Here is a 17,916-nt window from a genome sequence, read left to right on the forward strand (position 1 = left end):
TCGTGCCTGTTTCAAAAAACCAATAAGTTCGCTATCCTTACTTTACCAAAATGTTAGAGGTCTTAATACTAAACTTAATAATATTTACTTAAAATCTTTTGGTTGTGATCTTAAAATCCTAGTTTTTACAGAAACTTGGCTGAAACCAGGTATTCGTGACACTGAGATTTTGTCAGATCAGTACCAAGTATACAGAAAAGATCGGTTAAACAAAATTGGTGGAGGAGTATTCATTGCAGTTCATAATTCCATTGCATCAGAGCGAATTATGCTTACTGAATACCCTTATATTGAATTTGTGTGTGTTAAAATAAAATATTTAAATCAATCCTTTATTATAACGTGCTCCTACATTGCCCCAAACTCAGACATAGACATTTATCTTAAACATTCTGAATTAATAAAAGAAGTTTCATTGCGGCATTCAGCAAATTCTGAATTGATTTGTCTTGGTGATTTTAATTTACCAAACTTAACATGGGTCTCAGGTGACAACATAGTAGATTATGTACCTGTTTCATCAACAGAACTCTCTACAGACATGTTATCCTTCTGGGAAAATATTTTTGATCAATGTCTCTATCAAATAAATAATATCTATAATTCTAAAGGTAAAATTTTAGACTTAGTGTTTTCTTCAACCATAAACTCTTCTGTATGTGCAAGTCCTCCATTCTCAGAACCTGAAGATATGTATCATCCCACCCTTATGGTAACTCTTGAACTCAATAATAGCTCAACTACTAAAACTTTATCGCAAACTAAGCCAAGTAAACTAAATTTTGGTAAAACTAATGTGGTCCTTCTGCGTTCTATCTTATCAAATAATACTTGGTTACCTCAGGGAAACATTGATTCCCGTATTTCAAATTTTTATAAAGTACTTAATGAGAAACAGAGAAAATTCAAGGTGTTATTCAAATTACTTAATTAAGATGCGAAATAATTTTCATAGTAATCCTAAAAACTTTTATAAATTCGTAAACTCTAAAAGAAAAATACGTGAATTTCCTAGTAGCATGAGACTTGGTTGTAGTGAATCATGTGACCCTAATGACATTGCAAATATGTTTGCTGACTTTTTTCAAAATACTTACTCCAAATGTTCAACTAACTCCCTTAATTACCCTTATAATATTCATAAACTTAACCAGTTTCCTCGCATTATTCTCACTGAGGATGAAGTATTAAATGGTTTATTGTCATTGAAATATTCAAACTCACCAGGTCCTGATGGTGTTCCGACTTCTATTTTAAAATCATGTGCATATGAACTTTATCGTCCCCTAACAATTATTTTCAATGACTCGTTGACATTGGGATATTTCCCACTTGTCTGGAGATCTAGCTTTATTATTCCTTTGCATAAATCTGATAGTAGATGTGTGATTGAAAACTATAGAGGTATTGCAAAACTAAGTGCAATTCCTAAACTTTTTGAGCTTCTGGTTTCACGCCGAATAACTCATTTCGCTAGATCTATAATATCACCTTATCAACATGGTTTCGTTAAGGGTAGGTCTACCTTGACAAATTTATTGGAACTTACATGTCACGTTCACAATGGATTCGTAAATAAATGTCAAACTGATGTTATATACACAGATTTCAGTAAGGCCTTTGACACCGTTGTACACGAATTGTTAATATATAAGCTTGATTCTATGGGGTTCCCATCAATACTCTTGTCTTGGATACGTTCTTATCTACAGGACCGTACCCAAAGGGTTTCTTTTAATGATATTCTGTCAAAAAATATAACTTTGCATTCTGGTGTTCCTCAGGGTAGCCATTTAGGTCCATTACTTTTTGTACTCTACTTAAATGACCTTCCATCTGTTATTCGTTGCTCTAAAGTATTAATGTTTGCTGATGATGTTAAACTGTTTAGCAATCATGATCCTTATAATCAATCAATTAATCTGCAACATGATTTGTATTCTCTTTCCAACTGGTGTAGTGTCAACGGTATGTCATTAAACTTAAAAAAATGTAAAAAATTGTCATTTTATAGATCTCGTCCTGATTCTTGCGATTATTTCATAGGTTCGCACAAATTGGATAATGTAGACTCGTTTGTGGATCTTGGAGTTATTTTAGATAGTAAATTGCGTTTCAACTTACATATAGAGTCTTGTGTTAATAAAGCCAAGTCATTACTTGGCTTTATAAAACGCTGGTCTAAGGAATTTGACGATCCAAACGTGACCAAACGCTTATTCACTAGCCTTGTCCGACCAACATTGGAATACGGTTGTGTACTTTGGAGTCCTTTTTACAAATGTTATTCTGATAAGATAGAATCAGTACAAGTTCAATTTCTTTTATTTGCTCTTAGAGGCTTAGGGTGGAGCACAAGTGAATCTCTTCCACCATATGAAAACCGTCTAAAGTTAATTGACCTTCCAACGTTGGAAAAAAGACGTTTAATGCTCAGATCTATATTCATTATTAAACTTTTGCGTGGACAATTTGAATCACAGTTTTTAATTGGCGAAATCAATTTTAATGTACCTTCACGTAATACTCGAAACTACATACCACTTAAATTAACGTTAGCGAAATCTAATTATGAAATAAGTAATCCACTCCGATCTTTATGTGATGAATATAACAAATTATATAATAGGATGTCTTTATCGGAACCTCTGCATGTCATAAAAAACTTTATCTTACGTTCTTAGTATTGTTGTAGCAGTTGCCAAGCAATATGTTAGATTAGACCTATTTTATTTTTTGATGTGTTTGTCTTTAAAATGTAACTTTCTAACCGGCTGATGTTTTGCTGTAGCTGGTTTTCCCTAGTCTACTAATCCCCCATATTCCGGAATATGAGGTGTACGCGCTCCCTACGTTAAGGGGAGGTGGCCCTCTCGGTCGGCAAGGGCGGGAAAGAGTGGCGTTGGGAACGATCGAAAAAAAAAACAAAAAAAAAAATAACAAATTTCAGGTACCTTTCTACGGGGGCTAAATGCAGACTTCGACCTGTACCGACAAATTTCTGGGGGAAATGTTTATACCACCATCGAAGACTAAGTACAAAATTTCAGGCATTTCGATGGATTATTGTGGCCACAACCTACAAAATACCGAAAATCGGGAGGTACCTTTCTATGGGGGCTATATGAAGGTGTGGACCTATACCGACAAATTTCATATGGAAAGTTTTATACCCCCAACGAAGACTAAATATCAAATTTTAGACATTTCGTTGTGATAATGATGCTAAAACCTTCAAAATACCGAAAATCGGAAGGTACCGTCTCCTATGGGGGCTATATGAAGGCATGTACCTATATCGACAAATTTCTGGAGGAAACTTGTATACCCCCAACGAAGACTCAGTACCAAATTTCCGCTATTTCGGAATGATAATAAGGCTAAAACCATTAAAACACCGAAAATCGGGTGGTAGCGTTCTATGGGGGCTATATCAAAACGTGGACCGATATAGCCCATTTGCAATACCAAAATATCCTAGGAGTTATAGAAACTTCTATACCAAATTACAAAGCTCTATCTTAAAAATTGCGAACTGAATCTTGATTTCAAAAGACGGATGGACAGACGGACATGGTTATATCGACTTAGGATTTTACCCTGATCAAGAATATATATATACTTTATAGGGTATCTGATTATTTCGATGTGTTACAAACGGAATGACAAATTTAATTATACCCTCCATATTATGGTGGAGGGTATAAAAATAATCGATTCTTCCAGATTATGAAACGGACCATTTATTTCTTTCCGGAAAAGGATCCGTCCGTGAACACTGGGAAAGGATCCGTGAACACCGACGTCGATTTTTTTTATTTATTTAGGGCACCACCCTAAAATGTTTTGTTTCGTTAGATTTTAAGAATGCCAATGTTTGTGCACAATTGGAATATGTTAACAAGTGCCACTGGGGCATCAAAGTTTCCATAGCAATTTGTATGGGGATGAAAGTGAACTTTCACGAAATTGTTCTAAAAGCCACTTTTATTGTCCAATCGATGAGAAATTTTTACCAGTTAATTGTTGTAGCTATAAAACTAATCCTACAAAAAATTATGAAAATCGGGTAAGATTTTGATATTGCTTCAAAAGAATATTTGCCAATTTTAGGTAATTTGGGCTCTATAATATATCCATATATTAAAATCCAGCCGATTTTCAAAATTATTTTTTTAGCCACATAAATGAACTGGTAAAAATGTTCCCATCATTTGGACAATATTGTGGCCTGTATAGCGACTTTCTGAAAATTCGCCTTTGATCCCATATAAAGAAAGTACTATGGTCAGGGGGCACGGGTTATCGTTAAACGATCATGACGATCGAAATTTTTGTAGAAATCGGTTTTTTATCCATAATGCTGCTTTTAGAGAATTTCCGTGAAAATTCACCTTTGGTCCCATACAAATTGCTATGGAAACTTAGAGGCGTGTTAACATATTCCAATCAAACTTTGGTAATCTTTAAATCAAACAAAACGGTGGATGCCGCCTAAAAAGCCGACTTCGGTTTTTCCCTTTGAGTTAAAACCAGCCTAGTGGACACCTTATGCACAGGAATAGTGGTGTAGGGTATCACAAGATCGGTCCCGTTCCGACTATATCCTTTGCTTACTTGTTTTATTGATATTTCAAATTATGTGACCCTCCCTGTATTTTGCAACAACTCCATAACTAAGTACCCAAGTGTATGTGTAAAATGTATCTCAAAAACCAAAACACTTTTCTTAATTTAAATATTTATTGTTCACTTTTTCCACTTAAAATGTTTTTCCTCTTCTTTTCATTGCCAGTTGTTGCTGTTAATTCCTCTAAATAAAATTTCTTTGTTATTTGATTTGTGGGGATTTTAGCTTCCTCTACTTGCTATTAGTTAGTAAGTAGGAACATGACGTCGAAGTCATTGTGTGTGCGAGTCTGTGTCGGGGTTGTGTGATAAGAAAACATACATTTTATAGAGATATGCAATACAAAAAAGGGGAAAATATTTTAAAATTTTTAATGTATGTATGTATGAAGATTTTAGTTTGTTTTCATTATGAAAATATAATTGAAATGATAAAAACATTGGAACAAATCAGCAAACAACGCCTCCTCTATGTAGAATGAACAAAAAAAATAATTATTTTGCAGTTTGCTTTATTTTACTTTTACTTGTATTGAAGGAGGAGGTCTTTTATTTTTTAAATCGATAAAAAAAACCATTATTGCTTTCATTATTTTTTTGGCAATAAATATGTACTAATTCAAGTTTTTTGTTTTAATTTTACAGGTCACAAAGTGTCTAAAGACGAAAACGACAACATACATAAATATAAATTATCTAGTAAAAAATACAGCAGCACCTCAACGAACGAAGACGACGACGACTACTTGTACAATAACATCTGCTGCGAGTATTGACACCAGCATTCCGGAGCAGCAAAAGCAACAGCATCTCGTGTACCAGGCACTTTAAAGCAATCAGTCTCAATTGAAGAACTCAATCGAGTGATTTTTCGTTTTCAACATTAATCGGTGGTGTTTGGACATACCATACAGTGTGCATTTGTATTCCTCAATTGTTTATATGCCGGTTTTGTGAAAAAACCAAAGATTTGTGTAAACAAAATAACAAAAAACACGAATCTTAATAACAAACAACCACAATCACACAACGACGACAACAATAATAGCTGGCAAAAAATCTAACTTGCTACTGTTGCTGTTGTTGTTTCTTCATATTATAATTGTTCTTTTTGTGTGGTGTACTTATTTGTGAATGACTTGGTGGTGCCAGTAGTGTGATTACCAATTGCATCTACGCCAATTCAAGCAATTTCTTCAATTCAGAACATTTTTTGTCTGTCCTACTGTTGTTGCTGCCATTACTGCGGTCATCTTGTCTAGAGGAGAATTCCTGCTGGCATTTCGTCAAACGAAAACATTTTAAACTCTCCCCTAAAAAAGGAGAGTTTAAAACGGCAAATAAACAAAGATCAACAACAAACGTTTTTTAACAACTATATTTTATAGTTGTTAAAAAACCAAAGCGCAGCCGCCGTTTTCTTCTTCAACAAGTTTACGAGAAGCTTTAAAAATTAACAAGCTAACAACAATGGCGCCTGTGCGGGGAGATGGTATGCGTGGTCTGGCGGTTTTTATATCAGACATAAGAAACTGTAAGTACCTACCTACATATGTACATACATACCCACCCCCCTGACTTATTTTAAATATTTTTATAATTATAAACAATGTAGAGAACAAACTTTGAAAATGTCACGTGCATTTGGGAATCGTTCTGATTGCATATTACAATTCCGAGTTAACATGCGAAAAGAATTTGTCGAATGGTTATCGGCAATAGTTCCCTTCTGAAAACCAATAGGAGATTTCAACGCTCATAATTGGGGTTATTCTGAACGAAAATTCCCCGTGAGTTTTTTCACTTTCAACCTAAAGTTGAAACGGCAAAAAGACAAAACTCACTGGGAATTTTCGTTCAGAATAACCCCAATTATGAGCGTTGAAATCTTCTATTGGTTTTCAGAAGGAAACTATGGCTGATTTTCCACAGCTCGCATCGTTACATGAAGTGCCCTGCCACCACATAATTTATTTTGGTTCAGATTACCTTTCTGTCGTTGCCTCTTGGCCATCCGACTCCATAGCCTCTGAATGAAGTACTTTTCCGAACCACGGGAGAGCTGATGTCCACGTGTTAAGAGAACTTCTCGGGCGCAGTACAATTAGATTGCCAAATTTTTAATTTAAGACACAAATTTTAGCTGGGGTTTTTGAATGTTCGGCCCATTATCTCGAGAAGTATGAAAAATGAAATTATAGCGCTGTAACAAACACTATTAGAGACTATAATGCGAGAGGCGTAGGAAGGAGTAGACCAAAATATTGGATCATTTTTGGTCCCACATCACAGAAAGTATTAGTTAAATATGGAAGTCATTCTTTTTGATAGTTATCGCGTCAACTAGCCATTTTTGTCAGTCGAATCAAATCAAAATTTCGATTTTAACAATTTTTATACCCTCTGCATTTATGCTAACGAGGGTATTTACACTTTCATACGGGCAAAATGTGCCTCATCGAAATAATGGTTTTAGACCCCAAGTAAGTTTTGACGAAATGTGTTTCAGACAATTTGGAGTTGATTTAGCCATGTCCGTCTGTCTGTCTGGCTGGCTGGTGCGCACGATAACTCTTGACGGAGCAACCAATTCGGTTCAAAATTTGTCTTTCGTAATATTTTGTCCAAATTTAGTTTAAGTTCGAAGATGGGTTATATCGGTTCACTCCTTCCGGTACCTCCCCCACAAAAGTTCGAAAATGTTCGGAAAATTTGTGCGCAGGATAAATCTTGAAAGGAGTAACCGATTTGGCCCACACTTTGTACATCGTGAAAGTTCTACCAGACTTAGATGAAGTTTAAATATAGACTCAATCGGTACACTCCTTCGGGTACCTCCCACACAAAATTTCGGAAGAGTTCAGTTTAGGACCTGCTCATGAATCTCTTTGATTTTTGTTGTAGCAGCTTGTATCCGCTGTCCTCCATACGACGGTACAAGTTTCATAAGGGGCAAGTCCATACTTCCTGAGAAAATACTTCTTCAGGTACCTCCCTCACAAAAATTCAAAAATCTTCGGAAAAAATATGCGCACGATAACTCTTGAAGGAAGTGACTGATGTAATCCATACTCTGCACATCCTAATATATCTACCAAATATAGATCAGATTCGATATGGACTATATTTGTGCACTCCTTTGGGTACCTCCCACACAAAATTTCGGATAAGTTCACTTTAAGACCTGCTTTCGAATTATTTTGATTTTTGTTGAAGCGATTTGCATTCGCTACCTCCATTACGACGGTAAAAGTTTTTTCAGGAGCGGGTTCATATTCGGGAAAACATCCCGAAAGGTGAAAAAACCCTATGTCACCATATGTGGCTCTCGAACTGTTCTACCGATTTGGTGCAACATTTGGTCTTCGTCATATTTTATCCAAACTTAGTTTCATGGGGCAAAACCGGTCCCCAACTTCCGGTACTTCTCCCTAATATTTAAAAAATGTCACTAAAATGTTAGGATCTCCTTTGGATCTCCTAATATTTTGTCAAAATTTAGTTTAACTTCTAAAATGGCACATATCGGTCCTCCCGAAGGGTACCTCCCCCACAAAAGTTCAACATTTGTATTAATTCCTAATCCACATTTTGTCGGCAAGTTCAAATGTCCAAAAAGGGCCACCAAATTCTGAAGAGACCTTAAATACATTCTATCTGTCCGCAGGTGAAAGTTTCACTTCACATTGGCTGAGGGTATGTATCTGTCGGCAAAGCCGACTGACACTTTTTTTACTTGTTTCGTTAAAATTTTGTTTTTTTTTTTTTGTCCAAAAATAGGGCAAAAAATATTAAAGAATCTGTCTAGCTTAAAGACAAACTCACGAAAGTATATGAAGATCGGTCCATTCGTTTTTGTGCGAATTAAAAAATGAATTTTCGAGAAAATTGCATTTCTATACACAAAACAACAATGGTTTTCAATTTCAATTTCAATAAAGAAATTGAACACAATGGTTTTTTCACTTTAAACGGTCATATCTCAGCTAATTTTGATCCGATCGACTTGAATTTGCGGCATACTCTAATACTACATGTACTTAAAAATTAGTCAATACATTTTTGTTCGAGTTTTTGAAGGTGATAAGTAGAGGTATCCCCTTAAACTGCACTTTGAGAAAGTGTTTCAATTTGTGTGAGGGTTCTCGAAAGAATTGTCCGATATAGACCTTTTTAGGAAGTCAATTTACGTTTGGAAGAAATTTTACGATGGGGCCACATTGTATATTCAATCCTTAAGTTGCCGAGCTCATCAGTCATCAATCAGTTTTCTTCCAAATTCATCAGCACGTACAATAACAGAACGATATTCTTGTAATTTTTTTACAAATCTCCCAGCAAGAACAATCACAAAACGTTTTATGTAAAATTATTACATTAACTCAGTGGTAAATTGAAATCACTACAGCTTTTCAGACATTTACTTATAATTGAATAAATTGTTTATTAAATTATAGGGGCGTCAATTTTTTAAGCTGAGTTTTATTTATTTCCCTAAAACCCAGTATGATAGACACAACCAACCGACCAACGGCCATTGGCTAAATAATGCTTTTGCTTTTTTCCCTTACCGCATCATTTTTAAATACAGACATATTTAACTAAAATGTCAAATGACTTAACTCCAAAAGTATTACAAAAAACACAAATTATTCTAAACTATTCATATTTCTTTGACATTTTTAAAGCTTTGTGTTTAAATTGTGGAACATGAGTAATTAACTTCATTGGCTTTTCAGCTGAAAGGTGTGAATTTCACATATGTATGTATGTACATTTGTGTATGGATGTTATGTGTTTTTTGTATATGTTGGCGACAACTAAATTCATTGGCGCTTGACACATAATGGTAGTCTAACAGCAAGTTTGTTTTTTTTCCAAACATCAATGTTGAAAACATATTTTCTAATATAAATTATGGGTGTATAGTAAGTTACTAAATCCATTAGAATGAATGAGCCATTTTGGCCATAACCCTATAAAAGTCTTTGTATTGACATCCTAATGTTTCCAAGGGATGTCTTAAAACACTCTTTTATAAAATGTAAAATTACAAATATAAATATTTAGAACTGACATAATTAACCTATTTTTTTATTTGTCCCTATTTTATTCTTACAAATCAATTTTTTCGAATCCGTCCTTCTTCAAATCTTTTAAATAAAAAATCAAAAATATTTTTTGCTTATATTTCATGAATATTTTATTATTCATTCATATGTCCAATGACCTTAGTCCCATAAGTATGTGTATGTGCAACATACATACATGCGAATGTATAAATTGCTTGCATGCAGTTTGCATCGAATTGATAAGGGAAAAATGACAAATTATTTTTTCATTGTTTTGTGTTTATAAGCTTCTTTCTGGAGAATATATACATATATAAAAAACACGAGGAGGGAGGAACACTGAGGGCCCTTTAATTACCATAACTAGCCCACTGTGTTCACACTTAGTTATGTGAAGAGTGATGTTAGAGATTAGAGAAGAATAAAGAATGGAGAAAGAGTAGAAGGATAAGTAAGTTTTCGAAACCAGGAGAGGTCTTAAGCAAAATTGTAAAGGGTAATATATTTTAAGGAATCAATTATTTTTTAATTTTTCAATTATTCTCAGAGGACAAAATACCTGGAATTTTAATATGTGTTTAAGAGGTGTGAAAGTGGACAAAAAATACGATAAATTGCATCCCACACATTTTAAAGATGTATTTTTAAAAGATTATCATAAAACATTACTACCACTGAACTAGGATTTTTTAAAGTTATTAAAGGTCCATAGACCCTAGTCAATTTTAATAATATTTTTGATCAGAAACAGAAACAGTATAAATACTATTCAAACCGGTTTGATACACCTATTGATCTTGTGGTTCTCATTTATATATTTTTGAAGATTTGACTCTAGATCATAATTTTTTCTCCGGACATGCTTGAGTTTTGTCTATAGAACAGGATAACGCCATCTATGCCAATGCAAATGTGTTGGTTGGACTAACTTGACCCAATCTATAGACTGAGAGAAATTGTGTGCGCGTTTGCTGACGTTGTTTTGTGGAATATTTTGTTTTATTTTTGTTCAACAATTTTTATGTGCGTAAATATATTTACGCCCACTGATAGCACAAGTGAGACCCAATGTCTTTCTCTACTATAGAATCCAAGCAGATAACTGCTTCGACACCGGCAAGATCATAGCCTCTTCATGTAAGTGGCGCACCGAAGAAATGAAGAGACATTCCGTTGCCGTTCTCGGGGCTGCATTCTGGAAAGTTTGTGGTGGTGTTACCACCGACTAATCGCGGTTAACAAATTTTCTTTATCTGTTTCAACTACCTTGTTCTTATTTCTCATCTTATCGAATGTGACGTTCTGGTCATTGGGGTAAAATTATTGGTCGGAATTATTGACCCACCGATCTGCTTCGGTTTCGCAGACAATTTAGCGATGAATGCGGCTGTTGACTTTATGGCGTGTACTCGTATATTCATATAACTCGTGTCTTAGTCTGACACAAATGTTATCAACGGTGGGACTTGACATCATCCGTGTACATAATTATCTCACTGTACATACCCAGCAAAATTTATTTGAAGCTGTTCCATGTGAAGTAGTGATTGAATAGCTTTTTTTGAAGCAGTCCACGCAGAGTCATGAAAAATGCAGTCCGTTCTTCACATTTTGACAATGTCCGATTTGAATCCATTTCATAAAATTTTCACATTTTAGAAATTTCAAAATTTTGCAAAAAAAAAAAAAACTTAAAAAGACAAAGAACATAATTTGTTTCTTGTTAATTCCCAGCAAAATAAATTGGAAGTAGTGCAATGTGGACTAGTTCTGTCACGGCATGTTTTGATGCATTTCAACCGGAGTCGTGAAAAAGGCACTCTAGTCCTCACATTTTAACCGCATTTGGATCAGAGGTCCGCAAAATGCCACTCGCTTTTAATGCATATTCGCGATTTCGTGCCTTTTTCATTGCTTGCTATTGCCATCTCTGTTTAGTGCTATTGCTTGCTTTGCCTTTACTTTCATGAGTGTGTGCCAATTGCACACACACAACACACTAAAAGAGCTCGTTGCCTTTTCGTTGCACGCTGCCTTCGAAAAAGCACGTTGCATTACAAAAAGCAGTAGATATTTCTGGTCAAATTTACATGTTAATAAACATAAAAAATGAATGTTGAGAAAAACAATTACTAGTAATGGTGTTTATCCTATTATTAAAGAAACTCAAAGAAAAAGCGAAATTTGGCAAATGTATTCATTTATTCAAACAGAAGATGGTACGATACTGTGTGGTGGTATGCAGTATTGTGCATACTGCATTTGCGAATCGTGTGAATACAAATGTAAAAGCAAGTAAGCATGCACTAAAGCAGTGAATCATTTTTTGGGGTGAATCTGCTTTTTGCACATTCATATTTTTTATGTGCAAGGCACTGTACTATTCGCTTTTGGGAAAAGGCAATAGAGTGTGCCTTTTATATGCATTTTGCGGACCTCTGATTTGGATGCAATCCAAAGAATCACATCCACTTGTCACATTTTAACAACATCCGGATGCAGTTCAGCGGAGTCGTGAGAAAGGCACTCCAATTCCCCACAATTTAACAGCATCCGGATGCAGTCCAAACGGAGTCGTGAAAAAGGCACTCCATTCGCTACATTTTATTAGCAGTTGTTAGAGATCCCTACATTTACATAAATCAGTTTATACTTCTCTACAGGCAGCGGAATAGATTTTCCAAAAAGAGATAAGCGTGTTAACATTTCCAAACATTTGTTAATGCAAAATAAAAAATATTTAATTTGTGAACATTTTCTGGTAACTCACGAGGAGAAAATTTCCGAATGGAGTGCTGTTGGAGTACATGTCGAAATCATAACTGCTGATGGGAAGACAATCCATTTAGCAGATGAAGCAAAAACAGTTCAGCTTGGATTAAATGGAGATAAGAGGAAACACGCATGTTTGAGATTGAATTCAATGGAGAATTTTCATAATTTGTGTTAATGTAATAAAGTTCTTAATATTTTTGGTTTACACAAATAATGCATTTTATTTGTTCTGGCATATTTTGTAATGGCTTGCACAATTTCCGCAGAATGCCTGTATCAAAACACGTGCTTTGGACTGCCTCCTATTCTACCCCAAAGGGTTAGTTAAAATGCAATGCCAAAGGGTCAGTTAAAATGCAGTGCCAAAGGGTCAGTTAAAATGCAGTGCCAGAGGGTCAGTTAAAATGCAGTGCAATGGAGTGCCTCTTTCCGTAGTCACTCTCTTGTAAAAATCATGAGTGAAAATGCATAATTTGATGCACTTCCAGATCACTTGTACATATCATTTAACTGCCTCTTTAGAGGCAAACTTTTTGCTGGGTTCTAATAACAGCAATATGTTTGCATCCATAAAAAGTAATTTGTATACAAAAAATAATAAAAGTAATTTCGAACTACATCTTTGTTTGTAGCCAAAGAAGTAGTTGAATCATATGTTGTTGTGATTTATTCACTGCCAAGAACTAATGCAAAATGTGTGCTTAAGAAGTAAATTAGACAGTATCCTCACTGCACCATGCCCTTGTAAAAATCATGACTTCTTTCACGTAAAAAGATGTAGTCCGAAATCACTTGGCTACAAACATTTTGCTGGGTAATTATCTTAAGCCTGCTTCACTCAACTGGGTTTGGACATCTTGCTCTTGAATTCCACGTATGTCTGGCGAAAAGCCAATATTTTAAAAAATACCAGAGGATAGTATTTTCTTCAACTTCGAGTAATTTAGGATGACTGATCGTATCAAATGTTTTAGTCAATTACTGTTCTGTTCTGTGGCACTGCCTGTTCTGGGGTCTAATTCTCGCATATCTGTAGTGGGATTCTGTAACTCAGTTTTGCTGTTACCGACAAAAATCGGTAAAATTAAATCGCAAAATTAGGCTAGAAAGGGTATATACACTTTCATACGGGCAAAATGTACCTCATCGAAATAATGGTTTTAGACCCCAAGTATGTTTGGACGAAATGTGTTTCAGACAATTTGGAGTTGATTTAGCAATGTCCGTCCGTCTGTCTGTCTGGCTGGAGCGCACGATAACTCTCGAACGGATCAACCGATTCGGTCCAAAATTTAGCTTTCGTAATATTTTGTCCAAACTTAGTTTAAGTTCGAAGATGGGTTATATCGGTCCACTCCTTCCGGTACCTCCCCCACAAAAGTTCGAAAATGTTCGGAAAATTTGTACGTACGATAACTCTTGAAGGAAGTAACCGATTTGGTTCATACTTTGCAAATCGTGAAATGTCTACAAGACTTAGATGGGGTTCCAATATGGACTCAATCGGGCCACTCCTTCGGGTACCTCCCACACAAAATTTCGAATAAGTTCAGTTTAGGATCTGCTCTCGAATCGCTTTGATTTTTGTTTTAGTTACTTGTATTCACTGTTCCCCATACAACGGTACATGTTTCATCAGGCGCAAGTCCATACTTCCTGAGAAAATAGCCTGAAAGTTGCACAAAACCCCTATGACACCGTGTGAGATGGTTGGAGCGCAAGATAACTCTCGAACGGATCTTCCGATTGGGTCCAAAAGTTGGCCTTAGAAATATTTTGTCCAAACATAGTTTAAGTTCGAAGATAAGCCATATCGGTCCACTCCTTCAGGTACCTCCCCCACAAAAGTTAAAAAATGTTCGGAAATATTGTTCGTATGTTACCTCTTGAAGGGAGTGGCCGAATTGGTCCATATTTTACACATCTTAATATATCTACCAAAAATAGATCAGTTTCAAATACGGACTATAATTGTCCACTCCATCCGGTATCTCTCACACAAAATTTCGGATAAGTTCACTTTAAGACCTGCTATCGAATCACTTTGATTTTTGTTGAAGCTACTTGCATTCGCTGCCTCAATTACGATGGTAAAAGTTTTTTCAGGGGCAAGTTCACACTTCATGACCAAACAGCCCGAAGGGTGTAAAAACCACCTATGACACCATATGTAATGGCTGGAGATCCACTTCCATAATGGTCAATGTCGATCCCTTCCTTTAAGTATCTCCTCCGAAAAACTTTTGCTCTTTAATCCTAATCAACATTTTTGTCGGTTTATACGCCGAAAATTGTTAAGACCCTCTTATACATACATACGCAGCAAAATTTGAAGGAAGTGGTTCCATGCGATGAAGTGATTTCATGGCATCTTTTGCATTGGTTTAAACTAAGTCGTGAAAGATCCGATCTTTTCATTAGCATTTGAACCAATGCAAAGGAAGTCGTAAAAGTTTGGATCTTTTCATCAGCATTTGAACCCATGCAAAGGAAGCCGTGAAAGATCCGATCTTTTCATCAGCATTTGAACCCATTCCATCGATCCAATAGAGATGAATTTTGTGTTTTTAGTTATACACATTTTCTAAATATATAAGATTAATTATTTACAATAGGCTTGATGTTGTTGATGGCTCGAAATCACAACCAACGTTGTTAAAACTCCTGTCGTAATGATAATGTCAGTGCAAAGTGTTGTGAAAATGACATCTCAAAGCATTGGTGGAAATTACATGCCAAAGCATTGGTGAAAATGACATGTCAAAGCATTGGTATAAATGACATGCTTTGGATCCAAAAATGAATATCATCTTTTGGGGTCCACGCTCATATAAAATTCATCGATGAAGATGCTAAAAAGATGACATGCCAGATCACTTGCACCCATGATTGAATGGCATCTTTGGCATCGAACATTTTGCTGGGTACGTTTTTTGGGAAAAAACTGAGGGTATATCTCTGTCGGCTAAGCCGACTGATACTTTTTTACTTTTTTTACATCAAGTCGACAATATGATGTCAGATAAATGGCCGCCGCCACAGTTTATTGTCATTTGAGCCCTTCTTATGGCATTTTCCATCACTTTGGTCAAAACTTCCGGCGATAGGTCCTCACATTCTTGACAGATATTGTCTTTAAGATATTGACAGATATTGTCAAAAAGAATTCCAGGAAATCTGCGACGAAATTCACGTTGTGCCAAAGTCACCGACCGATTATTGCTCAAATAAATAGTCACCAATATTCCGCGTTCTGGAGCAGTGTAGCGTAGGATTCCCAGCAAAATTTGACGGAAGGGGTTCTTTGCGATGACGTGATTTCATGTCATCTTTTGCATTGGTTCAAAGGAAGTCGTGAAAGATCCGATCTTTTCATCAGCATTTGTACCCATTCCATCGATCCAATAGAGATGATGTTTGTGTTTTTATTTACACACCTGTTTATTTGTTCCATTACTGCAAAAATCTACTAATTTTTACTATTTTTTCCGATAACGATAAAATTGTTATCGTAGTAAAAATAAGTAGATTCTTGCAGTTTCTGGAACAGACCAAAGTTGTTAGAACTGTCGTCGTGATGTTGTCTTACATTTCCTGCATATCAAACAACTAAAACTTCTAAACAATTGGTATTATATGACTTCCCAACCATCGAGCTAAAAATAGAATCGGACTGCACACATTGCTATTTTAAAAGTTCCCTTGTCTGTTCTAAATCTGACATAGAATGAAATCAATCAAATCTCGCTTCTTGGAATTTGAAAAAAAAGTCCGAAACGAAAAGGAACAAGAATCTGAAAATAAAGAAGAAACTACTTTTGGAAAGAAACAATTAAAAATAAATTAATTAAGCATAAATGGTATTTTCCATAAAAAGTCTCTCCTCCCCGTTCGTTACATTTTGTTCTTAGAGATCCCTAAAGCAAGCCGGGTTGTAGATCCCTACATATGTCCGTCACTAAACAAAAGAGTATAAACTACCAAAATGTTGTTATAAAATAACAAAATTATAAAATAAAAGTAATTTACGAAATAAAAATACTTAAAGGAGTGCATTTGGAGTCCATGTTGAAATCTGAACTGGTGATGGGAAGATAATTGAAAAAACCTTTTGTAAGATGAAAGAATATCAGTTGCGGAGAACGGAGGAAGTAATCTTTTGCGTTGCAGCGGTGGTGATTACATTGCAATTTTGGATGTAAACTTTTGAAAAACTAAACTGATAAATTAATTGTAGCTATTTCATGAATTCGTTTGAATTAATAAAGAGTTTTGTTTTTCATGAAAACCATATTTCAATACAGCATTTCCATTTTCCAAACAAGACATGAAAATTTCATGCCAAGGGGTTGGTGAAAATGACATGCCAAAGCATTGGTTAAAATGACATGTCAAAGCATGGGTGAAAATGACGTGTCAAAGCATTGGTGGAAATGACATGTCAACGCATTGGTTAAAATGACATGCTTAGGATCCAGAAAAGAACGTCATCTTTTGGGGTCCACGCTCATATAAAATTCATCGATGAAGATGCTAAAAAGATGACATGCTAGATCACTTGCACCCATGATTGAATGTCATCTTTGGCATCGAACATTTTGCTGGGTTGTTTATTAACGTGTATTTCGCATGTGTTTACTACACAAATGTCAAAACAGAACTGACATTAGGGGCCAATCGTTCATTTTGTCATTCATCATGCAACCACAAAATATTTTGTGGTTGCTGGACGGTTGGACAGTTATCGATAATTGGGAAAAATTGGCATTCAAAACTGACAATGTTTACTGCACTATATGCTTTCACTGTTCGATAACCCTATGTATCGATAACTCTTTTAAATAATTCCGATAGTATAAGTCCCAATTTACATTGGGCGAGTTTACTTGCCGCAATTGTCATTTTGTAGGAGAGAGAGGTGAGGCATATGGTAACCCTTTGCCTCTCAGTAAACTCGCCTAATGTAAATTGGGACTAAGGGAATCGAAAAACTTCTAAAGTACAGTACACATTGTCAGTTTTGAATTATCGATAACTGTCCAACCGCCCAACCACCACAAAATATTTTGTGGTTGCATGATGAATGACAAAATGAATGGCCACACTAGCAAGCAACAACAAAGCTATCATTCAAAACTGACAATGTGTACCCAGCTTTAGGCCCCTGGTTGAGACCTGTCAGGTTTAAATAAAAGCCCATTTTCCACGCTTCGGGACCTGTCAGGTTTAAATAAAGGCCCATTTTCCACGCTTCGGGAAATATTAGGACGATAAGTTCAGGACTTTGCTCAGGTCATCTACTCTTGGTTCATCTAGCTGCTTTAGTGTCACCATTGAAATTCCGTTAAATTCCAAGCGGTTTAGATGATTTAGTACCTCGGATAACATCTTCAAGATCACGGGAGTCGTTTTTGCATAATTATGAAGTGATGTTACAACA

General features: G+C 35.6%; 1 protein-coding gene across 5 annotated transcripts in view; it reads left to right on the top strand.

Annotated features, from left to right (window-relative positions):
* The window catches only part of AP-2alpha (adaptor protein complex 2, subunit alpha), a 41,243-nt gene that overhangs the window by 5,992 nt on the left and 17,335 nt on the right, over window positions 1-17,916 (top strand). For 4 of the 5 annotated variants that reach the window (XM_073970387.1, XM_073970390.1, XM_073970388.1 and 1 more), the window contains one exon: window positions 5,275-6,163. In XM_073970387.1, the coding sequence (XP_073826488.1) occupies window positions 6,100-6,163 (64 nt within the window). In that variant the 5' untranslated portion in view covers window positions 5,275-6,099. Of the gene's footprint in view, window positions 1-4,873; window positions 5,006-5,274; window positions 6,164-17,916 lie in introns of those variants that run through there. The other variant, XM_073970391.1, reaches the window with a different exon arrangement.

Source organism: Musca autumnalis, unplaced genomic scaffold (genome assembly GCF_047663935.1).
Source record: "Musca autumnalis isolate F117 unplaced genomic scaffold, ASM4766393v1 scaffold_2, whole genome shotgun sequence".
Classification (NCBI taxonomy): Eukaryota; Metazoa; Arthropoda; class Insecta; order Diptera; family Muscidae; genus Musca; species Musca autumnalis.